At 43.2% G+C, this 26,906-nt stretch overlaps 1 protein-coding gene across 5 annotated transcripts in view; it reads right to left on the reverse strand.

Moving 5' to 3' along the window:
• The window catches only part of MACROD2 (mono-ADP ribosylhydrolase 2), a 1,527,488-nt gene that overhangs the window by 198,807 nt on the left and 1,301,775 nt on the right, over window positions 1-26,906 (reverse strand). For all 5 annotated transcript variants that reach the window (XM_053284588.1, XM_053284587.1, XM_053284586.1 and 2 more), the window contains one exon: window positions 20,027-20,108. In XM_053284588.1, the coding sequence (XP_053140563.1) occupies window positions 20,027-20,108 (82 nt within the window). The remainder of the gene's footprint in view (window positions 1-20,026; window positions 20,109-26,906) is intronic.

Genomic DNA, 26,906 nt, shown 5'->3' on the forward strand with positions numbered 1-26,906 from the left:
ATAGGGCAGTCATATTGCTACCAAACAACCACAACTGAATTATTTTATCAGAGAAGAGACAAGACTTTACCTCCTCAAGTTTGATCAGAATTGACTACTAGAGTCACAACATCTAGTTGTGACTAGATACTGTATATAACTAGTATTTAAGGAAACAGAAATATTGGGGTACCTATTTTTATACACATTTTCAATTTATATATCACTTTCCCCTAGAGGGGGCTGAAAGCAGTACACAGATATAAAATTAATAACAATCATTATTAGAGAGCTGGTCTTGTGGAAGCAAGCATTAATTCTCCCCTTTGCTAAGCAGGATACACTCTGGTTTGTATTTGAATGTGAGACTACATGTGTGGGCTCTGTCAGATATTCCCCTTAGGGGATGGGGCCACTCTGGGAAGAGCACCTGCATGCTTGCATGCACAAAGTTCCAAGTTCCCTCCCCGGCACTCCCAAGATAGGAATGAGAAAGGCTCCAGCCTGCTACCCTGTAGAAGTTGCTGCCGGTCTGTGTAGACAATACAATACCAAGCTAGATGGACCAATGGCCTGACTCAGTATAAGTCAGCTTCCTATGTTCCAAATGAAATAAAGCAATTAAAAAGAATCAAAACACAACAAAAATACTATCTAAAATCAAAATCAATTAACCATCAGGAAAAGCATGCTAAATAAAAGCATTTTTCCGCTTTTAAAACATGGTCATCATTCCCAAAATATACACTTCTCATCCTTCCTTAACCACAGCCCCACTTACGTGTGATTCTGAAAGGCCAGATATTTGTCACATACCCTGGCCTTAATTGTGAACAGCAAGACAGACAATCTACTTTAGACAGCCTCTGAAAAGATGCTTGCTGTATGACCAGAAAAGGAAGAGGTCCCTCATCCTCATAGGAACATAGGAAGCTGCCATATACTGAGTAAGACCACTGGTCTTTCTAGCTCAGTATTGTCTACACAGACTGGCAGTGACTTCTCCAAAGTTGCAGGCAGGAATCTCTCTCGGCCCTATCTTGGAAATGACAGGGAGGGAACTTGGAACCTAGATGCTCTTCCCAGAGTGGCTCCATCACCTAAGGGGAATATCCTACAGTGCTCACACTTCTAGTCTCCCATTCATATGCAACCAGGGTGGACCCTGCTTAGCTAAGGGGACAAGTCATGCTTCCTACCACAAGACCAGCTCTTCTCTCCTCAGCACTGTAGTTTGAGCCTGAGGACTATAACATGGGCACAAACCAAGAATTGACAAACCATCCATTATTTGTGAAAGTAGTGAAGTGTCTGGCAGGAGAGCCAGTATGGTGTAGTGGTTAGAGTGTTGGACTAGGACCAGGGAGACCTAAGTAGAGATATGCACAAACCTTGTTTGAGAACTTTTTGAGTAGGGGAACTGGGAACTTTAAGAAAACAGTGAGCAGGTCCTTACCTGCCTTCCACCACCCCATGCAGCTGTGCATGCTGCAACCTTGCGGGGGTTATTGGGATCTATGCCACTCCAGCAGGAAGCTGCATGGGGTGGGAGAGGGCAGATAACGACCTGCTCTCCTTTTTCTTAAAGTTCCCAGCAGGGGTGTATCTAGGGAAAATAGCACTTAGGGCAAGCACTGAAATTGCGTCCCTGTCCAAACAGTGATGATGGGACTTGTAGTCAACAATATCTGGAAATCCCTGTTAAAAGGAACACTGTACCATCTAGACTAGAACACTGTATCATCTAGACATGGTTGTTGATCAAAACCTGAAAACATGAGCCCAGGGCCGGCTCTTGAGGGGTCTGGCACCCAGATGCAACATTCTGTTGAGTACTCTCAGTTATCGTAAAAAATAAAAATTTGAAATACATTTAGTGTGTATTCAAAATTTAATACACAAAGATTTTACATAATTATGTACATAACATTGTATATAATATAATTATGTATATAATATATGGTCTTTGAAGAAGCAAGGTAGAAAAAGCATTGATGCTTATGAACTTTGGTGCTGGAGAAGACTTTTGAGGATACCATGGGCAGATAGGAAAACAAACAAATGTATCATACAACAAATCAATCCAGAATTCTCACTTGAGGCACAAATGACCAGGCACAAACTATCATACTTGGGACACATTATGCGAAGACCCAGCTCTCTTGAGATGTCCATAATGCTGGGGAAAGTTGAAGAAAAGAGAAGAAGAGGACAACCAGCAGCAAGGTGGATGGACTCGATTACGACAGCAACGAATGCACCACTAAGAGAGACCTTAAAGGCCAAGTTAAAGACAAATCATCCTGGAGAGAATCTATCTAGGTGGTCGCTAAGAGTCAACACTGACTTGACGGCACTTAATCAATCAATCAGAACACATAACACATTAAATTATAACAGGCAAAAAGGGAGGAAAAAAAATACAAAATACAATACAAAACAGTTGAAAAACTCATTTAAACTCAGGTCTCTGTGATCAGAGCTCAGCGATCCTCTTTACTGGCCTTAACTGCTCATCAGTGATCCCATTACACACTTAACCCTCTAGACCAGGGATTCTCAAACTTGGGTCCTCAGGTGTTATTGGACTTCAACTCCCATAATCCCCAGCCTCAGTGGCCTTTGGTTGGGGATTATGGGAGTTGAAGTCCAATAACACCTGACGACCCAAGTTTGAGAATCACTGCTTTAGACTAAAGCCTGGCTTTCTGTTTCTCTATCTAGAGTGGAACTTCAGATTCTCCATCGTAGTTAACCATTGGAAGCCTAGGCAAATAAAACCCCAGGAAATTAAACTGATAGATAAATAACACAGGGCACCATGGCAGAGCAGTGGCGGCCAGAAACAGAATACAAAGAGGAAAATGAAGTGGGGATTTTTTAAAAAAATTAAGCCCAACCCCCTGTTAAGGCAGGAAGGATTTGCAATAATGGCTCACCAGATTCTGTTAAATGACAACTCCCATCTTCCCTAGCGACAATAGCCAAAGGCTGGAGATGATGGGAGCTGTAGCCGAACAATTTCTGGGGGCCCAATATTGAGAACACCTGAGTTAAAGAGGATCCAGCATATGTTCTGAGCATGGGCTCAGATTAGCAGGCATCGGCAGAGCTAAGGAAACCAAGCACAGAAAAAAGCAGATGGGTCTGAGTGACCATTATATAAAACAAAGTATGCGGGAAGAAGAACCAAGTTGGATGGGGTGGAGAAGTTGCTGCAGGCTGCAGCATAATTATTTCAGCTTTTTCAAGCAAATAGCCTAGGCTCATTTTTGTGCTAGCTTGCTTTGAGAGAGAGGCTGTGTACCCGGGCTGCTCTTGCTCTCTCTTCAAGAACAGAAGGGCAGTCAGGTTCCCATCTCAAGGAAGCTAAATACGGATAGCAGCCTAGCCAGAGTATTCTGAAGCAGTCTGCTGCCGAGTCAGACCCTTGATTTTCTGGCTCAGTATTGTCTACTCTGATGAAGCTGCCCAAGGCTTCAGGGAGGGCTTTTCCCCTACCCCAAAAGGTGCTTGGACTGCAGTTTGTGCACATTCCTAAACCTAAGTTCAAATTGCTATTCAGCCATGAAACTCATTGAGTGACTCTGCACCAATGTTTGACCTACCTCACAGGGTTGTTGTGAGGATAAACATAACCATGGACTAGGCTCCTCGGAAGAAGAGCAAGATAGAAATGTAAAAATAAATAAAATAAATATTCAACCAGACAATAAGCAGCCGGCCATGTGCTTTATTGTTTTTATAAATGTTGTTAGCTGCCTCAGATTTTTTCAAAAGAAAAAGGCGGGCTATTCATATTAAATCTAACTAACTAAAGGGTGGGTGTGAGTCAGCCAAAGGCTTTCCTCCTGAAACAAACAGCAACTTTGGGAGGCAATTTTCATAGGAACTGCAATTCAGGGATAAAGTGTTAAAACTTGGCCCTCTTGTCAGAATCCAAATCCTGATCCCCAAGCAGCTGCTATTTACAAAGTCATACACACACACACACACACACACACACACACACACACACACACAGAGGCAAATCAACAACTTAACAACCCATCTAGTTTGGCCTCCATTGTCTATTCCATTGGAAAGCAATGTAGGCACAGTGCTTGTAGGTAAGGGCACATTGCTTATAGAATACTTGTCTTGCATATCCTCTAGCTTATACCGTAACCAAAATTGTGTGGGAGCTCAGCTCAAGTAGAACAAATTGTTCTAGTAAGAACTAAGCAGCCTACTTTCTTTTCACTGTCTCTACAACTGGACTAAATCTGGTTCAAATCAAAGTTCACAAGCTAGATCACTTGCACCTCAAATCCACCATCTTGGATCAGGGTGAATGACATTATTATAAACTATACCACTGAGGTGTCCCTGTGTGTCACTCACTACAACTGTATCAAATTTGGTTCATATGGGTTAAACAGTCCTCAAATTAGTGCACTTGTGCCTCTAAAGTTCACACGTCCACCATCTTGGATCAAGGTGGATGACATCATCACAAACTACACCATTGGGACATCTCTATGTGTCCATACAGCTGTAGAAAAGTTGGTTCAAATCAGTTAGACTGCTCACAAGTTATTCTACTTGCGCTTCAAAAGTTTACGAGTCCGCCATCTTGAATTGGGTTGGATGACATTGTCACAATCTATGCTTTTGGGGTGTCCCTACAGCTGTAGCAAATTTGGTTCAAATTGTTTAAGCAGTTCATAAGTTAGCCCACTTGCACCTCCAAAGTGTTTGCATCCGCCATCTTGGATTGGGGTGGATGGCATCAACACAAACTATGCCATTGAGGTGTCCCTGTGTGTCACTCACTGCAACTGTATGCAACTTGGTTTAAATCAGTTAGACAGTCCACAAATTTGCCCGCTTCCGCCTCAAATGTTCACACAGTTGCCTTATCTGATTCTTTCTAAGTTTATTTTAAATGATAAACCTAGGGCTCCTATAGCAACGCGTTTGAAGAAGGACCATCAGCCTACTAATGTTGGCATGCAGACGGAATTATAGCCTTTACTTACAAATCAAATACCATTGTATGGAGGCTCCAGTATCCATGGAGGGGCCCCCTCTTTGATTAATCCTGGACATCATAATTATGGGGAGAATGTGAGAACCTTTCGGTTAGTATACCAACCCAAACAACTTATCTTGGATATTTGTTTAAATTCTACCAACCGTCAGAGGTGGAACTCAAAAGTGCAGAGGTCTGTACTCTCACTCAAATTTTGTAGGTCTCTCACTCAAATTTTGTCTTTTCCTGTACAAGCCATTGATTTGATGGCATTTTTAGAGTTAAGACCTCTCAAAGCTCACATGCTCAAACTATTGCTTATGTTCGATCACACTTTGATCCTGCAATCACTGAAAAGAATGAGGAGTCGTTTGGCTGTGTGGGAAATTTCCCCCACGTGGGTTTTTGAGGAGTTTATGGATACGAATGTGAATTGGATGAATTGGATGAACTCTCCTAATGATGCTGCAAATCCCAGTTTGATCGGGCAGGATCTTAGGAGGAAAGAGGATTCCCAGAGGGGAGCCATCTATCTTCTGCGGTGCAGAATTCTCTTCAGGGCTGTTGGCTGGAGCCTCCATTTTGGATGCCCATGCTTCATCTAGTTCGGTGTCTCCCTTCTTCTGGTGAACACAAAGATTGCTCCTTTATAACAATTTCAGAAGTTGGAAAACTGTCAGATGATAATTAGAGTGGATGACATCATCACACAACATGCCATTTGGGCATCCCTATGTTTCCCTACAGCTGTAGCAAATTTGGTTCAAATTTGTTAAGCGATTTACAAGTTAGCCCACTTGAGCCTCAAAAGTTTATGCATCCGCCATCTTGGATTGAGGTGGATGACATCATCACAAACTATGCCGTTGACGTGCCCCTATGTGTCCCTACAACTGTACCCAATTTGGTTAATATTGGTCGAGGTATTGTGAAATTGATAGGGGGCGGGGCATACGGACACACAGACACACATACAAAATGCTGGGTGATCTCATAAGCCTACTGGAAAGCAGGCTAATAAAAATGGAGCTGGCATCCTCTAACCACATTGAGCCCATGGATTTGAGCCATCTGGTCTACCAATCAGAGGCTCTCTGTGGCACTTTTGCCAGCACTGGTTTCTAATGGTCTGGGACATGCTCTGGGTAAGAGGGGAAAAAAATGAAAATACACACACATTTGTGGATGTCTTCTGCAGGGGTGGGACAGGGACATGGGCAGCAGCTACTTTATTTGCGCATGAGGGTCAATGCCCATGATGCAATTAGGAAAGTGATGAGACAGTATAGAATGGAAAGAAATTGTGTACATTCCCTCTTTTGAGACATACTAGTCAAGTAAATGTTTCAAATAAACCTATTAAAGATGGGGAAAGTCAACACAGTCACAATGTCCTGCTTTAACCTTTCATACCTTCCTAATATGAAAGCAGGTCCAGTTTCATCAGACTTCCTGTGATTGTTTATATTAAAAAGCAGTGCTTCTTTGTGTGTGCTGTACTCCTAACCCTCTACATCCATGCAATTACTCTTCCTAGGTTGCTTAGTTACAGCATCCTAACACCTTTTGTCTCATTAAGTGCAATGTCCGTTTTGCAGCTTTTGAAGCCTTTCCAAAACAGAAATTCTTAATACCCAATTCCTAAGAGGTTCAACACTTATTCTCTTTATGTCACAAGATGATACTTCTTTCATATGAATTCTCAGTTTCCTTTGCTAAGAAGGTTCACCTTCCTTTGCATTTGCATGACTCCATGTGAGCACTGCCTGCTGTAAGTTATTTCCCTTAGGGGATGGAGCCATAACTTTGGCCTCTTGCATGCAGAAGGACCCAGGTTCAATCCCTAGCATGGCAACCCCAGGTAGAGTTCGGAAAAATTCCTTCCTGAAACTTGGGAGAGCCAATGCCAGTCAGTGTAGAGAATACTGAGCTAGACGGACCAGTGGTCTGACTCAGTGTAAGGCAGTTTCCTATGTTCCTATATGCCCTATTATTCCACATGCAGACCACCTTTGGCTGTAGCGTGGAACCTCAGGTCCAATGCAGCCGTGGTTCTATATCACCCACCCCCCAAATTCGAATGTGCAGGAGAGATTCCTCTGTGCAGTCATGCTGATTGCAGAGAGGAGGGGGAACTGGACATCTTTCTTTACTGAAGGACAGACCCAGCAGCCGATAGCAGCTGGTGCAAGGGAGGAGTTTCCTCGACTCTGGTTGCAAAGCAACCAGACTGCGGTGCCAGTGTTCGGATGTAACACTGACACCACGGACGCAGGGGTCCACATGGCACACCTCACTACAAACTGAAGGTACATCTCATTGCCAGGGGAAACAATGGATCCACTTTCTGGAGAAACTGTAGTTGCCTGCATTCGGACATCCAGTTTTTGAAACTGGAGGTCCCTTCACCTCCAGTTTCATGTTATGCGCAAATGCAGCCAGACACTCAAGAGCTACGCTCTATAGCCCCTGTATTTCTGAGAAACCAAACAGTCCCTTCAGGTTTGCCACAGCAAACCAATCAGATTCAACCATGAGAGGCATTGTGAGTAGCACAGCAGGTATGCCTCACGTTGTCTCTTGCATACAGCAGACTGAACAAACCAATGAAGGGAGCATAAAGCAGCAGCTTTATGCTCCAAATTAGTGTTGAGGAATTTGCAAGGGGAGAGAGTGCAAAATGGTTGGAAAATGGCTGGTTGAAAGACTTTTGTCAGAATTAAAGGCGGGTGGGGGGGAGCTAGGAGGAATCAGATCCTCCATGCTTCTCTTTGAAACTTACAGCATTTATTTATTTATTGTTCTACATAAATGACTTTGAGAAATTTGACTGATAAACTTTATATAAATAATCATAGTAGTGATAGTAGTAACAGTACGGAGGGAGGAATCCAGGCAGAAAGCTGGTGGTTGTGCCCCTTACCTGGTTTCTTTTTGTACCACTAGATGGAGAGTTACTCAAATTAACCAAGTGCAAATTTGCAAAATACACTCCAAAAGAAATATCTTCTGCTCAGAAATTATTTTTATTATTACATATTATTTATTACATATTATATTTATTATTATTATTATTATTATTATTATTGATGCGGCGGTTCACAAATATATGAAATTCTGCCTTGTGCACGGAGGCCTCTTTCAGTGCTCCGGCACAAATGGAAGAACAGGGCGAGAATCTGATTCCATGCCTAACAACTATTTCTGCTCTTACATGCAAAGTTATTTTGTGTCAGTGACTGATGGGGAAAGAACATTTTCTAGGGCAGAGTGAATCTAGCCTTGGGGATTTTGGTAACTCAAAAATGGGTAATACATTTAGTTGACAAAGATCAAAATGTAAATTCAGGGCCTTCTGAATACACTATCAAACAGTCATTCAACAGGAAATTTTTATTTGGTAGTTTGTTCATCGTAAAACTGAAAGAAATGTTGGAGACTAGAGAAGAGAAAGAAGGGGGAGGGAGTAGTTACGAAAGCTAAAACTCTGAAGCCACAGTGACTGACCCTTGAATTGCACAGGAGCTAACAAAGTATGCTTGCTATGAATGCTAGCTACCACGTTTACTACTGACTGTATGCAATTTCCAAGTCTGCATAACTGTGAATAGAACATAAATATGTAACAATATTGTTAAGCACAGAATGTGCACTCCAGATCTGAACTTCAGAACTAATGCTGTAATCCAGCGAGCGAGTCCCATGTGGACACAGGTAGGTAGGGTCAGCCTGTCCATTAGGCCAGAGGAGGAGATTGCCTCAGGTGGCAGGCTGGAGAAGGGCAAGGGTTGCCATTGCTGGCCACCTCTGCTGCTGCTGCTGCTCCTCCTCCTGTTCCTATGCTTCCTATCTTTAAAAAGAAAAGAAACAAAGTGGCGAAGGAAGTGTGATGGAAAGGAGGTGATGATGAGAGTGTTGACACTCCAGTCCTCTCCTCTTCTCCTCTTTCTCCTTTCTTTTTAAAATACAGGGCGTGCAGGAGGAGCAGGGACAGCAGTCTATGCTCCTAATACCATGGCTGCTAGGGTGGGTTGGTGGTAGCAATATGCAATGCAGTACCACACAAGAGAAGGTGCCAGCATTTGGCATTCTCTCTGCCTCAGGCACAAGTTGCTCTTGAGTCAGCCCTGCAGAGTAGGTTCACTTTCTAATAGTACAACTGGCTTCATGTTCAGTTCTTTAGAATAGAGTTCTGGGGAGCACGAACTGAAGGGAATAACATGTTTTCACTGAAAAATCAACCGTTAAGCAAGAAGCACAAATTCCCTTCCTCAGCTACTAGGGTTGTACATGAGGTGAAGGCTCAACATTGTGAGAATACCTTCCTCTTTCTATTGGGAACAGAGATCAGCTGAAGCAAAAGGAACTGTGCTGTAATGGAAATCAGCAACCTGCCAAAGCTGGTGAGCACAGTCTCCCTCCATTCATTGGCAATTAGTGTAAAAACTTTTAATCAGTACTCCTAACCATTATTATTACTGTTGTAGCCATAACCTTTCAGACTTCTTTTTCCAGCCTCCAGGCCCACCTGAAGAAAAGCTCTTAGAGTGATACAGCGGGACAGCATTGTTTAAGTGATCCTTAAGAACATGTACAACCATGAGAAAGCAGCTTTTCCTTCCTAACAGAAAGATTTCACAAATGGTTAGTTTTAGACATTTAATGTCCAATTAAGCAAGACTATCACTATGTACTTATTTGTCTTTGTCTTGGGAAAGGTGCTTTATTTACAGGGCTGTCCTTAGAGAGGGGCGACCAGGGCAACTGCCCCGAGCCCCATGCTAGCAAAGGCCCTGCTCTGGGCACATTGCAGCCTGCCCTGCTCTCTCTCTCCCAGTCTCAGCCCCAGCAACTTATCTTTTCCCCACCTCAGCCCAGCTGAGACCCAACTTTTTTTTGTTTTGTTTTTGCGAGGTGCAGGCTTGCCTACTATCGAAAGGTTCCCTGCACAAATGCTCCTACAGCTCCCTGACTCTCCACTAACACCTCCCAGCTGTTTGGCAAGTGGGCGGGGCTTCCAGAGAGGCCTCTAGTTGCCAGCCTCCCTGAAACCTGAAGCTCCCAAGTGCCCGCTGGTAGACAGGCTGGTAGACAGGCTGGTAGACAGGCACTTGAAGCTCCCAAGTGCCCGCTGGTAGACAGGCTGGTAGACAGGCTGGTAGACAGGCTGGTAGACAGGCGAAGGAAGTGTGATGGAAAGGAGGTGATGATGAGAGTGTTGACACTCCAGTCCTCCCTGCAGGCAGCAGGGAAGGAAGAAAGGAGGCAGAGTGGCCAGCTCTGGCTGCCTATGCCCACCACAGTGCTGTGCAGACCCTCTTTCCTGCCCTGCCCTGCCCTGCCCTGCCCTGCCTGTGCTTGCTGACAGTCCTCAGACCTAGTAACGGAGGTATAATGTGTTTTCCTTTTTGTGGTTATCCTCCCCACAAATATATAGGGAATAGCTTGCCATGGGGCTTTGATATCAAGCACAGATGTAGGGCAGATTGGGAAGACTGAATATTTAATTTGCACAATCCATTTCAATTTGATTTTTAATCTTATAAATAAATAAATAAATAAATAAATAAATAAATAAATAAATAAATAAATAAAATTAAATTAAGTCCTATAAGTGGCTTGTTTCATGGCAGAAAATTTGAAAATTGTCTGGAACAGAAGCCTCCCCCCTCCAGACCATTATTCCACTCCCATATGGAGGAATCTGCCCTTTGCCTTCATAAAAAAGGATTAACACCCCCCCACACTTATTCCCCAGCCTTTGATGGATTGATTAAGTGCCCTCAAGTCAGTGGCGACTCTTAGTGACCACATAGATAGAGATCTGTCTTCAGCTTGGCCTTTAAGGTCTCTCAGTAGTGCATTCATTGCTGTCGTAATTGAGTCCATCCACCTTGCTGCTGGTCATCCTCTTCCCAGCCTTTAGATCACCTGAAATGCCTTCGTATAGGACTTTGGTATTGATCAGAGATGTATGGCAGGTGGGAGGGCTATGTATATTTAAAGTGGATCAGACAAATTGTTGGTTTTTAATATTTTTTAAATTTTATATATTAAAAGCCATCAATGTCCTATAAGTGGCTTGTTTCATGGCAGAAAATTACAAAAACATCTGGAATAAACAAATAATATATAATATCTATATAATTAATTCTCATAGATGGGATGCATGGGGATGTGGCAGAAAGGAGGCGATTGGCTGACAGAGGGGGAGACATGCACAAGAGTTCCAGCCACGCAGAGAGCACTGGCAACCATCGCCGCCCTGAGAAGGAGGACAGGAGGTGGGCATAGTCCTACTGAGAAAGAGGATGGGTGGCGGTGGCAGCAGGCCCAGCCCGGCCCAGCCCTGGGTGTGGGGGAGGTGGCAGCGGGACACCGGGGTGAGGAGGAGGAGGAGGGGGAGGGATGCCAGGGTGAAGCAGCACTGGCGGCAAGACACCGGGATGAGGAGCAGGCAGCGGCGGGCCCAGGCCTAGCCAACGGGAGGAGAAGGTGGAAGGCGGTGGAGGGACAGCAAGAAAGTAGGGGGCCAAGTAGGAGTTGAGAAGCAGGGGCAGCAGTGGTAGGACGCCAGGGTGAGGTGGTGGCGGGATGCCGGGGTGAGGAGGGGGCAGCGGTGGGCCCTGGCCTGGCCGCTGGGAGGAGGCAGGAGGCAGAATGGTGAGAAAGTGGGGGAGGGAGCCAAGAAGTGGGCGAGAAGCGGGTGGGAGCAGCCAGTCGGCTGGCAGGCCAACCAGAAAGCCAGGCATGCCAGCGTGGTGGGGGGACAGCTGGGCCCAACTAGAGGCGCAGATGCTCTGCTCTCAGGCCCACTAGTATTTCTAAATGCCCTATGCTCAAGTTGGTTTGCAATACATAAGGTCTGAGTGAGAACTGTGAAGTATGTGTTGTGCTTTTATTTTTATTCCCCCGCCTCTTACAAATGCTCTATATGTCCAAGCTGGTTGGACATGTCCAAAAACCTCACTCGCACTATTTACACTGTATGTCATCCATCAGTAAGATTCTGTAATGATATTAAATGTTAAGGAGGCCCCGCACGTGCTGATTCACTCTCAACCCACATCCTCCTAGGGACAGCCCTGATTATTTATGCAGAATAATAGGACCTTTCCCCTACATCTATACTGCACTTACTGTAAAGCACTAGAGTGCAACATTACATTTGTTTCATTATCACTTGGCTACCTCAAGGATCTGGAATTTGTTTTTTCTGGTTTATGAATGCATGAGGTTTGAATTAAGAATAAACAGTGTGCCATACACCATGAACCAATATCCTGCCTAGGTATTATTGTCTGTGTGTGTTTAAGGGGATATATTTCAGAACACAGAGTTCCCATTAAAAAATCCTTCTCTGTATCTGAACCTCTCGTTGCAGAAGTTTTTCGCCATTCCTATGATTATTAGGATATGGCCCGATCAATTCAAAAACCCAAAGAAGGCAGGGATAATATTGATGTCTCCCTTTTCCATTTTATGAACATGTACAATATGAAATAACACTTCAACAATACAGCACAACATTCATGAATCCCTTCTGAATATAATCTGAATGTCAGAAAGATATTTCCAGAAGCCAGCACAGTGGCCTTGCTCTTTGACATGGAACCATGCAGCCACATTCATTGTGCAAAACTGCAGGTTCTCTTGGAGATAGGGTATATCTTGACAGCACAGAATAATTGTAACTGTCTTTATATGCAAATCACAGGGAAGAAGCTGAACAAAGAGAACCATTCACAAAAGAGCAAAGAAAAGGGAACAAAAAGGGAAGACAAAATAGAATCATTTGGAAATATGTTCATTTTCCTCAGGTTTGCTATTACTCCTGTTAAAAAATATGCAAATTTTGTGCTGGTGAAAGCTGCTGGAGCAAAACCCCGGAGAATGCAAGTTTTCAGAATTATCACAGAACAAGCAAATACTCTTATCAATGTCTGCATGCTGTACTTGTATTGTTAAGGAACCTCCTCTAGGAATATTTTTTCAAGTCCATTCAAGACCTTGACTTCTTTGCTGGGAGTTATGATTGGGTTTTCACCCCTTTAAAATTTGAATTTGAAGGAAGGGATTAAGATGTGTGGAAACAGATTGTACAGACCACAACTGCCATGGAGAACTTGATGACACTATTGCCTGAGGACATCATAATGTGACATGAAGTTGCCATCATGAGGCATGACAATGGCTAAGCCTAAAGACTAATTATGAATCTGAAAAGTCCCTTGCTGAAGTGTCATGAAATATTCAGTTGTCACCTGTCCTATTTCTCTCTGTTGCCTTATAGTATACAAGTTGTTTCCTAGGAAATTTCACTTTTATCCTGCCCCTTCTTCTTGATACATGCCTTGAAAAGGGCTTTCATGCTTTTAATCATGACATATCAGAGAGAAGTTCAGCAAATGGCGACTCTTTCAGCTCTTTCAGAGAAGGTACAGAAGAGGGCAACCAAGATGATCAGGGGCCTAGAGCACCTTTCTTATGAGGCAAGGCTACAACACCTGGGGCTTTTTAGTTTAGAAAAAAGACGACTGCGGGGAGACATGATAGAGGTCTATAAAATCATGCATGGTGTGGAGAAAGTGGAGAGACAGAAATTCTTTTCCCTCTCACACAACACTAGAACCAGGGGTCACTCCATGAAATTGATTGCCAGGAGGTCTAAGACCAACAAACGGAAGTACTTTTTCACACAACGTGTGATCCACTTGTGGAACTCTCTGCCACAGGATGTGGTGACAGCCAACAACCTGGATGGCTTTAAGAGGGGTTTGGATAACTTCATGGAGGAGAGGTCTATCAGTGGCTACTAGTCAGAGGGCTGTGGGACACCTCCAGCCTCAAAGGCAGGATGCCTCTGAGAACCAGTTGCAGGGGAGTAATGGCAGGAGAGAGGGCATGCCCTCAACTCTTGTCTGTGGCTTCCAGCGGCATCTGGTGGGCCACTGTGCGAAACAGGATGCTGGACTAGATGGGCCTTGGGCCTGATCCAGCAGGGTTGTTCTTATGTTCTTATAAGAACATAAGAGCCCCTGGTGGCGCAGTGGTAAAACTGCCGCCCTGTAACCAGAAGGTTACAAGTTTGATCCTGACCAGGGGCTCAAGGTTGACTCAGCCTTCCATCCTTCCAAGGTCAGTAAATGAGTACCCACAATGTTGGGGGCAATATGCTAAATCATTGTAAACCGCTTAGAGAGCTCCGGCTATAGAGCGGTATATAAATGTAAGTGCTATTGCTATTGCTATTGCTTATGTTCTTAATAACATATGTCCACCCTAGTGAAGTCATCTTCTATTTGGTCAAGTGCTGATTCATCACTCTGCTTTTGATATTCACATTGCATGATCCCGGTCACCACATTCAGTGCCAATGTAGTATCTGACGGGTTTGCTGGGAAGTGAATTAAGTGGTACTTCAAACATCCTTGAAAAATGGATTGATGTTTGACTCATATTTAGCAGGGGGAAAGCAACTGGCCCTATCCAACCCCAGCACAGCATTCATCCAGTGGCTCTTGCTGGTATCTGCTTTATGTTTCTTTTCAGATTCTGAGCCCTTTGGGACAGGGGACCATCTTTCTTTCTTACTGACTTATTTATTTTTATATAAACCACTTTGAGAACTTTGGTTGAAGAGTGGTATATAAATATCCATAGTAGTATTTTGTTGAGGCTGAGTGCTTTGCCATTGCAGCTTTTTTGCTTTCTCACTCCCCCTCCACCCTGCCCCCCAAGACTGAATGACTGAAGGCTAATGTTATTATTTCTAAGAACAAGAGCTCTGAGTTTCCACTTGCATCTATTCCTGTTTATTTTTAAATCTCCTGTAAGAATTACGAAATTGCACACGCATTCTGCACTTGGTCATCACAGAAAATACTGTTGGCATCATGTCTACAGCTACCACTAAGTGCATTTTTCTATATATACTTCCTTAGCATTATGACAATAGTACCATAAAACACTGTTCAAGACAGAAGTGCTACACTATCCACAGACTTGAGTATGGTGTATTGTTACGCAGAATCCAGGATGGATAAGTGAGCTAGCATGGAGCAGGAGCTGAAGGTTTGACGACAATATGCCCTATATTTGTGACAACTACAAAGAGCTGAACAGCTGGCTCTCAATGATCCTCTTTCATGCCTAATTTGTGTACATGGGTGTACCAATGGCATGACCTTACAGTGGCCTCCTCTCTTATTTGTTCTTATAAGCTATTGGAGAAAAAAAATCTATACTTTAGAGCAATAATGAGTCTACTCTGGCTCTAGGAATATTGCCACCATAATGATTCCAATGAGGTACACAAACCATGGCCTCGCTTTGAAACAATTATGCTACAAATCCCTTCAGAAGTGCTCATGGCTGATACACAGTCCTGGCAAGATACTGAGGGTGGCCTGCCTTATACTGCAATTGTAAGCCGTGTTTGACATGTTCCTTTCGCATTCTGATATTTGAATAAAAAGCCAGAGGTCTACATGTTAGTAACTGAGGTGTTTTCAAACTTAGATGGAATTGGCATATTTCTGTCTCAAAGTAAATGTAGTTTGCCCCTTGTGAGTCTCGCTATTATTATTATTATTATTATTATTATTATTATTATTATTATTATTATTTTAATCCATATGAGATGACACCACAGCCAAAGAAGCCTCTGATCATTATAGAGGAGAAGAGTTAAAAGCCTCTCTCTACTCCCACTGTCATCCCAATCCCTCAGCCGATTTTTAAAAAGAGCATCAACAAACAAACATTTAATGGCCAAACTATGTGCTTGGGTGAGACCGTGCAAAAATAATGGTAATAATAGCAATAGGAATTGATAACACTCCCAAAACATACAGCACTATCAAAACTCTTGTTCATGAGAAGAATCCAACCTATGCATTATTGTGACAAAATCCAAACACTTTCAATGTTGTGAAAATATCCATTATTATTTTTTGAGTATATACAAAAGTATATGTGCTTGACATGACATGTAGTTTGGCCTTCTCTTGTTCATGTCCTTTGTCCCTCCCCTTTCTTTTCAGGCAGAGTTATTTCTGTTTCATCCTCTAGAAGAGTACCCTCCATTGACCTATTATCTTATATTTTATTCTCCACATTCCTCAGGCATGATGTATAGATCTGCTGCATCTGCTTCTTGTCCTCACATTCTCTTCAAGTTTTTGTCCATTCCACTCCATTCTACTCTAACTCCTATGACCTTCAAGGCAATGTTTCCTCTTTCATTGTCTGCTGTATCTGCTGCCTTTGCTATCATTAGATTTCTGCAATCTTTTCTCTAGCCTGTGCTAACTACTCCTTTAGCTATTTTCTACTCCTTCAGTGGCTAGTATGACTGCTGTTAGTGGATTTTTTTTAACTTGGTAGTTTTTACACGTCATTACTTGGGAATAAAAACATGTCCTAAATTAAGTGGTAGATAATTCTGTGCTGAAATGATAGCAACTTCAGCCTTAAGGCATATATACAAGATCATGCTTTTTATTATAAATTAATTAGTTCTGAACTCACAATAATTAATGCTATTAGTTCTGACCTCACAGTCACTGAGGCACATTAAAATAACCACTCCATATATAACTTAGATTGAAATGTTGGAGACAAAAATCCTTCTGCCATGCTTTAATTGTCCTGACTATGTGTCGGAATGCACCATTAGCCCCTATCTGGAGTGACAAATCTAAACTTTATAACTTTCAGCTTGTGCCTTCAGATATCACTGCAGTATCCCAATATGGAGATGTCAGAAATGTCTAAAAGAATAGACAGAAGCAACGACAAAGCTCTTTTGGGCACAGTAAATGACTGAATAGGCACTAGCAACTGAGAGTTCATGTGAGGATTAAAGGTTTGATTTTCATTTATGTTTATTCTGGCACTCTAGCACTCTGGCAGCAAAGTAGGTCTTCTTAATCTCTTTTTATGGGTGAACTCACTTGGCTGTTATTCAAGGAAGGGGATGTGCTGCTTCATACAAATCTGCAAAGTGCTTCGCTATATACAGCCCTTCCACCCATGAACAAGAGCAGGCTATGCAGTCTACATGGCTGGTTTCCTTCTCTCAGCACTGCCCCTGCCCCAACTCAAAGGAAACATTTATCATACTCAAGGCTAGTTCAAGGTTTTTGTGGGCCCTCAGGCCAAATATGGAAAAAGGGATTGGAAGAGGGGTGAGGAACCACACTTCCTCTCTCAGTTATCTCCTCCACGCAGTATTTGCAGGATGGCTGAAGGAAGATGATGGCTGGAAAATTTTGGCCTTTGGAAATAAGCACGCATCTCCCTACCTCTATTACAAGGCCTGAGTGAATCTTTGCTTGCACTGGCCATGCCTGCTTCTCCAGTGATAGATTTCAGTGTGTAGGTGTAAGCACACCAAGTTGCTGTGTGCACATGCCACTTGCACTTGCAGAACTTTTAAAGGGAGCATGGTGTAATCGAGAAACAGATCCAAGAATTTAACTACATTAAAAAAGGATCCCTCCTTGAATTATAGAATATGACATTCCCAAAGTGGTTTGAGGAGAGCTGCTTAGTGGTAAGGGTGATCCATTTCAATCTTATGTTTTTATGGGGGAATGCAGCAGGGCTCCAGACCAATGTGAGTGAAGCTGAGTGAGATCAGAGGAAATGCATGGGAAAAGTTGGACCGCAAGAGATATCATTACTCTGCTTTCAGCCTCAAGGTGAATTATATCTAATCCCTCTGAAGTCCACAGTCTTCCCATGGTGTCAAAGAGGGATTTAAGGGATTTTTTAGGGATTCGGGAAAAGAGACAGAAAAGACTGTGGAAGCTACCAGTATTTCATACTAGAGAGTTAATATGCAAATAGCTTATGCAATAAGAATCTGTCAGTCACTGGGTTAGTAAATGTTCACATAAATCTCTATTGAAAAACAGCGGCTATATCTCACGATGCACAAGATCAGATGTTTCTTTCTCCACACAGCTGTGGAGAACAATTAGGATGCTCTGTATAAACATCTGAACTGGTCTCGTGTGTGTGTGTGTGTGTGTGTGTGTGTGTGTGTGTGTGTGTGTGCAAGAGAGAGGCAGAATGAGGACGAATAAATTACTTTCACACTTTGTGGCCAAGGACAGGAAGGATGAAATATGCCCATTGCTACCTTTTAGCAGAATATTTATTATTTATTTATTTATTCAGTTTTTTATACAGGCCTTCGAAAATGGCTCAGGGTGGTTTACAATTAAAAATAAAAAGGAATATGGTTGTACCTTTAGTACCTGGAACGTAAATTCTCATATGTATTTATTTATTTGTTCGATTTATTTATTTGTATTGTTATCATACACAGTCATCAAAATGGCTATGGTCTCACTTGTTCAACTATGCATAGCAATATTTTGAAAACTAAAGGAGCTATGTAAAACAAAAAAATAAAAACAAACAAAATTCATTTGCAACTGTTTGTTTTAACACATGCATAAAACAAAGTCACATTTGATCACCCTCTCAGCTTCGGCTGATATTCCTGCTGTGTACGTTTCTAGAGATCAACAACCTCAGAATGGTGGAGTCAAGCCTCCAGCCTTGACTACTGCAATATGCTCTATGTGGGGCTGCCTTTGTATGTAGTCCGGAAACTACAGTTGGTGCAGATTGCAGCAGCCAGGTTGGTTTCTGGGTCATCTTGGAGAGACCATATCACTCCAGTATTGAGAGAGCTACACTGGCTGCTAATATGTTTCCAAGCACTGTATAAGGTGCTGGTTATAACCTGTAAAGCCCTAAACAGTTTAGGCCCTGGGTATTAAAGAGAACATCTTCTTTGCTATGAACCCTACTGCCCATTGAGATAATCAAGTGAGGTTCATCTGCAGTTGCCACCGGCTTGTCTGGTGGCTACTCAGGGATGGGCCTTCTCCATTGCTGCCCCAAAACTCTGGAATGTGCTCCCTGCCAAAATAAGAGCCTCCCCATGTCTGACAACTTTTAAAAAGCCTGTCTAGACACAATTGTTCGCTGAGGCTTTTAATTAGATACTGTTTTGATAATTTTTAACATTGTTTTAAATTGTAAATTATAGTTGTTTTAGCCTTTTTGTTGTGGTAATTTGTATTTTATTGTGAGCTGCCCAGAGATGTAAGTTTTGGGCGGGATATAAATATGTCAAATAAATTAATAAACCAGGCACGGAGCCAGCTGAATGCTGGACTGGGTACGGCCCCGCCCTGCAGCCCCTCTAGCAACATCCTGTGCACGTGATGTCATGCACATGGAGCATGGCTCGGGCTCCGGAAAAGCCCCAAGCGAACTCCCTCCGCCCGTGCCCGGGCTCCAGAGAGCCCGAAAAAGCCATCCCTTGTCCCTTTCAGGCAGCACTTGCTGCCTGACAGCCTTTATTTCCTTTTCTCTCCTTCCAGTGGGGGAGAGAAAGTGAAATAAATGCTGTCAGGCCGCAAGCGCTGCCTGAAACGACAGGGGAGAAACTCACTCAGGCTCTCCAGAGCTCAAGGCCACACCCCTTTGTGCATGGTGACACGCACACAGTGGTGTGACCTTAAGCTCCAGAGAGCCTGTGAGCTCTCCCCCTGTCATTTCAGGCAGTGCTTGCTGCCTGACAGCATCTATTTTACTTTCTCTCCCTCGCTGGAGGGAAAGTGAAATAAAAGCTGTCAGAAAGGGAAACAAAGGCTGTCAGGCAGCAAATGCTACCTGAAAAGACAGGGGGAGCACTTGCTCGGGGCTCTCCAGAGCACTGATATGGGTGGGGGGAGTTCTCTCGGGGCTCTTCCAGAGCCCACACACCCCTGCGAATTTCAGCAGCCCTTTTCATTGTTGGCCTAGGTTATTTGAACCCATTTGCACAATGGTGGCTCCGCCCCTGAAATAAACCCACATGTGTATGATTTTTCACATTTTGTACACCACTGCTATTTTGATTGAAAAGTTATTTAGAACTATCCATCGCTATATATTTCTTTATCTGTGCACAGACAATATCTGAAGTAGTATGTGTTTCTTTTTCAAACAAAAAAGCAAACATACCTGCAGGGAAAAATTCATTCATTTTCTTCTTGTAAATTTTGTAGTCCACCTCCAAAAATACACAAAAAATGACACGATCCATCTGTATGAAAAGAAATATTCACATTTCAGTATCAGTAATACAATTTTTGTATTACACTGCTATAAATACAGAGCTTTTTCAGACTCCAAACAAGTGGTAAAATAGTGCATTCATTCATTCATTCATTCTATTTCTATATAGATTTTCTTCCAAAAATGGCTCAGGGCGGTTTACAACAGAATAAAAACAATTAAAACCAGTTAACAATTAAAATCAAAATTATAAAACCAGAATAAAGCCAATTAAAGATTTAAACAGTTAAAAACCCTGGAAAACCCAGGGAAAAAAACCTGGAAAAAACCCAGGGCAAACATTTAAAACAACAGTTTAAAACAGTTTACAACAATTTAAAAACCCTGGAAGGCCAGGCCAAACAGATAGGTTTTAAGGGCTCTCCTGAAAGACAACAATGAACTCAAATTACAGATTTCTGCCAGAAGTGCATTCCATATCCCAGGAGCAGCTACAGAGAAGGCCCGCCTCTGAGTCGCCACTAGATGCATCGGTGGTAACTGGAGATGGACCTCCTCAGATGACCTTAACGTGTGGTGTGGATCATGCAGAAGACGGTGCTCTCTAAGATAACTCGCACCTAAGCCATTCAGCACGTTAAAGGTAATAACCAGCACTTTGTATTTTGCCCAGAAACATATCGGCAGCCAGTGTAACTATTTTAAGACAGGCATAATATGGTCTCTCCGGGTTGCCCCAGAGACCAATCTGGCTGCCGCATTTTGAACTAACTGAAGTTTCCGAACTGTCACCAAGCTCCACTATCTGGAATCTGCCTGAGAGATAGGAGTGATGCAAAGCAGTGCCTCCTATCCCCAATTCTCCCAGGCGATCCAGAAGGATACCATGGTCAATGGTATCAAATGCCGCCGTGAGATCCAGAAGAACCAGCAGAGTCACACTCCCTCTGTCGGTTCTCCAGTAAAGGTCATCCATCAGGCCAACCAAGGCTGTCTCAACCCCATAGCCAGCTCTAAGGCCAGTTTGAAAAGGGTCTAGATAATCAGTTTCCTCCCAAACTGCTTGGAGCTGGTTGGCCACCACCCTCTCAATCACATTGCCCAACCAAGGGAGATTGGAGATTGGTCTGTAACTATCCATCACGAAGGGGACCAGGGAAGGCCTCTTAAAGAGTGGTCTTCTTAAGGAACATTTATTGGGTTGTAATTTAGAGAGAGAGTGTGTGCAAGAGAGTGACACAGTGTGTGTGTGTGTGTGTGTGTGTGTGTGTGTGTGTGTGTGTGTGTACAGATCTGGAATATATCAAAGTCCACAGAGTTCTTCCACCCAGGTATGTTAATCATGGGTACATACATATTGTACATGAGAGGACATCATTTCAAGTAACACAGAATGCTAGTATGCCACAGAAAAAGAACTGCGGGGTGTTTAGTGGTGTGATATATTTATGCATGTTACTGAACGTGATCATCATAAACATATTAGTGGATAAATAAACTGAGGAAGAAACATGAGCTTTGACGTGGTAAGGGAACTTGTGAGAGCAGAATGCTTTAAATAACACCTATATGGTTCCACTTCTCTCTTCTTCTTTCAAATCCCCCTCAAAACCCATCTTTGCCATTGATTCTCAGTTCCTCAGTCCTCATCTATTCCTGAACTTAAGGCTAGGTGATTGTAACTGCATTTGGGCATGCGATTTCCCCTGCTACCTTTGCTTGTGAACTGCTCCCCTCTGTGCTAAAACTTGGATTGTCAGCTTGTTGAAGCAGGAGCCTGTCTTTTTTACTTTCGTTATTCTGCCAATTACCATATACAATGGTGGTGCTAAATAAATAGAGACGTACTTACAGGACTGCATTTGTAAACCTAGTTTGGCACTGCATCCCGGGGCATAACTATGATTGAAACCAGAGTAGAGGAACAAATGTCCCTGATCCCTTGAGGGAGGGGGCGGTCCACTGGCCCGGCAATAGCTTGCTTGCCCTTCTCCCCCTCCCACCTGCCCACTCACTGGCACACTGTTGGCTCCTGATCTGAAGACTCGTCTCAGCCCTCTCCACGGATTATATATTCAGGTGTTTGTGATATTATTTCCATAGGAGGGGGTGGGGGAGATGTCTGAGAATGTTGTGTTTGTTATCATGTCTCTTTCATTCTTCTGCAGCAAAATCATGGAGAGGAGCGAGTGGGGGCAGAAGCCCATCTTTATGTCTTACCCTGGTCCCACTCCAAACTTCCTATGCCCCTGACTGCATACTTTGATAACAGTCAACCATTTGTGCAAGCCAGCCTTGAGCATGACGCACTTTAGACTAGGATGCTCCAGCTGAGTACCAGGATCTAACATATGGTGAGTCATAAGACAGACATCTGCCAGGTACATAATACAGTGAACAGATAAAAGCAAGAATCCTCCACACAGCCTCATTGAAAATGTCTCTCTGCAGGAACGTTTACTATTTTTGAAAGGCATGTGTAGTCATCATCACTATCAATAAAAGTCTTCCTACTCTTAGTCTAGAAATGAAAGAGAAAACAACAAAAAGAGCAGCCGAAGTCAGCCAGGCAGCAGGCAGCACAGCAAATAAAATTGTCTGTACAGAAGAAAAAGTCAAGTAGATCCAGTCACAAACAGTACCAAGCTATTAATATAGTCATATTATAATTGTATTATTACTGTTGTTGTTTAGCACATGTATAAACGGCTTTTCACCAAAAGAAGTTCCTAAAGTAGCTTACATAGCTAAAAGAATGAGAAGACGGTTCTAGAATGGCCCACACAGTCTAGAAAGACAAACTAAGAAGACACTAGCCACTGGGAGGCTACACACTGCTGTTGCTCTCCACCTGGCTCAATAGAAGAAAAACACTGCTTTAAAAGGCACTTCTTTGACCAAGGCAGGGGTTGACACAACTACTAGTTATTAACAAGGATTCCTAGCAGATTATGCTACAGCAAAAGTTTCAAGGAATGTATTAAAAAGGGGTGGGGGTGGGGAGAATTAAAAAAAAGAAAAACAGACCATAAATGTTTTAAATTGAAATCTACGTCTGTGCAGCAGGAATGCTGACATTGATAGGCAGACTAGAATCCCAAGCAGCCAAGGGAGACAGGCCAAACTTTAGAGCGGCCGTCCTGGTCATGGGTGGGTGATACACAATGCCTCATCATCCTGTGGTGCATTCTGCAACTCACCAATACTTGGCACATGTACATGCTACTAGGAATAAGGTAAATAATTGTGGTTTCTAGGGGATTGTAGTCAAAGAGATGGCTGGTGAATTTAAATCAGTATGTGAAGTTTAGCCATCTTACATCACCTCTATGTTCTCTCTGGCCAACAGCCACCTTGCCTGATTCAGTTCAATTGCATGCAGAGCACCTTCTGCCAACAGAGAGAGCTTAGGACAGAAAAACTTCCATGAATGCACATTCTCTCTCTCTCTCTCGCTCTCTCTCTCCCCCCCCTCCCTCTCTCTAGTACATCTACCACTGCTCCCATCAGGCCTGCTGGGCTCGACAATGCCACCTCCTTCCCCTGCCACATCTGCCTGGGGATGCATGCTAGGCAACAAGGATGAGCAGCAGCATTTAGGACTAGTGAGAAAGCTGCTAGGCAGGTCACTGGGTAGATCCCGAGCTTGGGACCTGCCTGGGGGTCACCACCCATGGTCCCCACAGCACCGAGTTTACCCCACCCAGTAGTACAAATGGTATGGCAGGAGCTGCTGCCATCTCCCCTCTCCTTCACATTTCTTTCTCTTTAGTGAAAGGAAAGCACTGGAGATAGGTCCTGGTCTGTCATCACTCCCCCGCCCACCACCCTTCTAGAGCACCGCTGCCTTTTGTTAATAACTTACAGCTCTTCTGTATGTTGCTAATTCCTTATGTTATCATGCAGTGAACTATTTGCTTCATGCGAATTGAACTGCTAAATTCAATGAGCCTCCAATATTTTACAAACAAAATAGACAAAAGTGTCCACATACATTCACACTTTACAAGCTGACTTCATGTACACATGCCCATGTTATGCACACATTCTGTGACTCGATAGCAACTTTTTCAAGTTCCACACTTCTTCAGTCTAATGAGAGGGAAACTTTCTAGAAACTGAAGACTTTTCCATCCTCATGAAACTTTTTAAGTGGCCCCTGCATATATAATCTATATATGAGTCAATTCCTTCCAAATGTGTGAAGAAAGTGTCCTATTTTTAAGCATGCATAAAATGCTGTGATGACAGCTCAGATCCTGTGTTTATCTGATTGAATGGCATGTGTTGGCAGATAGTAAATTTGAAATTAAACCATATTCCAGCATCCTGCCAGTCAGAGAATATTTTATCCCAGAGACCCAGATAAAATCACTTGAAATTAGTCAGTGGAAAATATCCCTTCTCTTTGCCACTTCCATTCGGAGCCATATAATTGTAAAGGGGGGGAAATCGCTTGGATGCTAACTCACAAAGGCCCTACAGGACCCCTGGGACTAGCTTTTGTCATACCTTTCTTATTCTGCAGAGCAAATCTTCCCTCTCTTGTGGCTGTGAAATGCCAGCTTGATTAGACATTTCATGCTGCCCCTTTACAGAGGGGAGAACAAGAATATGGAGACACTAATCTGACCAGGCTCATCAAGTCACCAGCCAGTGTCCTGCTACAAGCTGCGGGTTCTTCCATAGCCAAATGGAAGAGAACCAGTCATCTGAGGAAGAGGCTTAAAGGGGCTAACACAAGAAGGTATTATGACTCATCCTTGACTGACAGCTCTCTCTTTGGAGTCTGGTGCTGGAAGCACTTCTTCTACTCCCCTTCCCCCCAGGCTTGATTAAATTTTGCTTGCTTCACAGCTATGAATAGGCAGATCAAAGAGGCCATAAACGAAGAGCACTGCAGCAAAGGAAGAAGAAAGTTCAATTGCATTAGCTTTTCACTTACCAGGCAGCTTCACAGCTCCAGGCTGTGGATCATATTGATCTTTTCTTCTTTGGGGCCTGTGGTAATTCACAGAATCTATCTGCGTTTGGAACACTGCTCTTCTGGCTTTTATAACCAAGCATCTTGGTTGTTCAGGATCCTGCATAGCATAGCAGGATGTGTATTTTTGACATGGACCCATCCCCAAATGAGATGTGTAAAGCCAGTATTTGAAACTGACGCAACGACCTTGAAAAAGCATGTTTTCTCATTTGCAGTAAGTACTTGAAAAAAGCCATCCTCTTCAGACAATAAGAGGAGAAAAAGGAAAGAGATTGCTAACAGGGCTAGTGGAGAGTGTCTAGTTCATATTGGGAAAGATGCAGTATTTTGGAAGGCCAGGATAGTCTTTCCAGGTGCAGTTTCTTGCAGAGATGGAACACTTTCATGTCATCTTCATATTATATATACATTTGAAAATGTGAAGACATCTTCATCTTATATCTATTTCCAAAAGAACTGAAAATGTTATTTTCCTTATAGATACATAACTGGAGCCTCAAGGGAGTGGGAAGTACCAGAAGACTTTGGGTGACCCGCAGATATGCAAGGGTTCAAAAAATCTGACGTGGGGGGGGGAGCTAAGGGGGCCACTTTCCCAAAAACATACCCCCATGTAAGTCAATGGGATAGAATGGTCATGGGCTCAGGTTGCAAAGAACAGCTAAGCAGGTGGGCAGAGCTAATGGAACTCAGTGGTGAGGGGGTGGATGAAGGAATTGAACAAAAAAGAGTGGGAAATGTTTCAGCTTGAAGAATACTCCCCCAAGAGAGTCACAACTCCTTCTGCTTCTGAGGGGGAAAGATGCTTTAAACTCCTTAGTTTTCTCACCAGTCATTTCACATCTTTGTGTGTAGGAGGGGGAAGCAGGCTAACACATTTAAGCTTTTGGTGTGGGGAGTGTTAATCCCTACCAGTAACATCAAAACAACTATGTGTGTGTGAATTCTCCTGAAGAAGGGAGGTGAAGTTCTGCACTAAATCTGTTAACTCACAATCACACAATAAGCACAACATTCACCATTAGATATAACCTATTCCTCTTTCCAATTTCAGCGAATATTGAACACCACATTAAACTGACCTCTCACCAGCCACTGAAACTTTAGGATTGAATGAAAAGGAGTGGAGACTGAGCACCAGTGCCCCCCCCCACAACCTCGCAGAAAACAGGGGTGGGGTGCATATGAAGTAGGAGCAAGTTAGAGTATGGATGCCTATCTTTGTCGCTAACTTTTGTTTTTTCACCAAGCTTAGCCACAGGCTAAAGTAGCACAGGCACATCAGGGATATATTGCAGCATTTTGTTGCGGATCCATACCTGAAATGCTTCAAAAGTGTATATCTATAATATAAAGCTGCTTGGGCCTCACTGATTGACATGTAATTCCCAGAACAAACCAAAATAGAGAGGAACATGCACTAGATTCCAGACTTTGCCCAGACCACCCCCAAAAATCTAAAACCCCAGAATAAATGCATTACTTTTCTTGAAAATGTGAGGAAACTCTCCCATTGGACAGCATGAGACCTCATAGAGTTAGGAAAAAACTAGCATCACAGAGTCGCTGTGTGTGTGCGCGCATGTGCAGGTGTGCACGTGCACATGCACGCATGCACACACACTTTTGAAGATTATATATACAGTTGAAGAGTAATGGATGTAACACCACAGGCGGTGTTTAACTCAAGCTACCAAGGAGAGTGGCAGACCCTTGTATTTAGACTGGGTTTCCCCCAATTAAGTACAGGAGTAGGTGTTTAATTTGTAGAGCAAAGAGGCATGCAGGTGAGCAGTGCAGAACCCTTTCTCATGTTTTATGCCTCCCACTGTTGGAGCT

Source organism: Hemicordylus capensis, chromosome 1 (assembly GCF_027244095.1).
Source record: "Hemicordylus capensis ecotype Gifberg chromosome 1, rHemCap1.1.pri, whole genome shotgun sequence".
NCBI classification, from domain to species: domain Eukaryota; kingdom Metazoa; phylum Chordata; class Lepidosauria; order Squamata; family Cordylidae; genus Hemicordylus; species Hemicordylus capensis.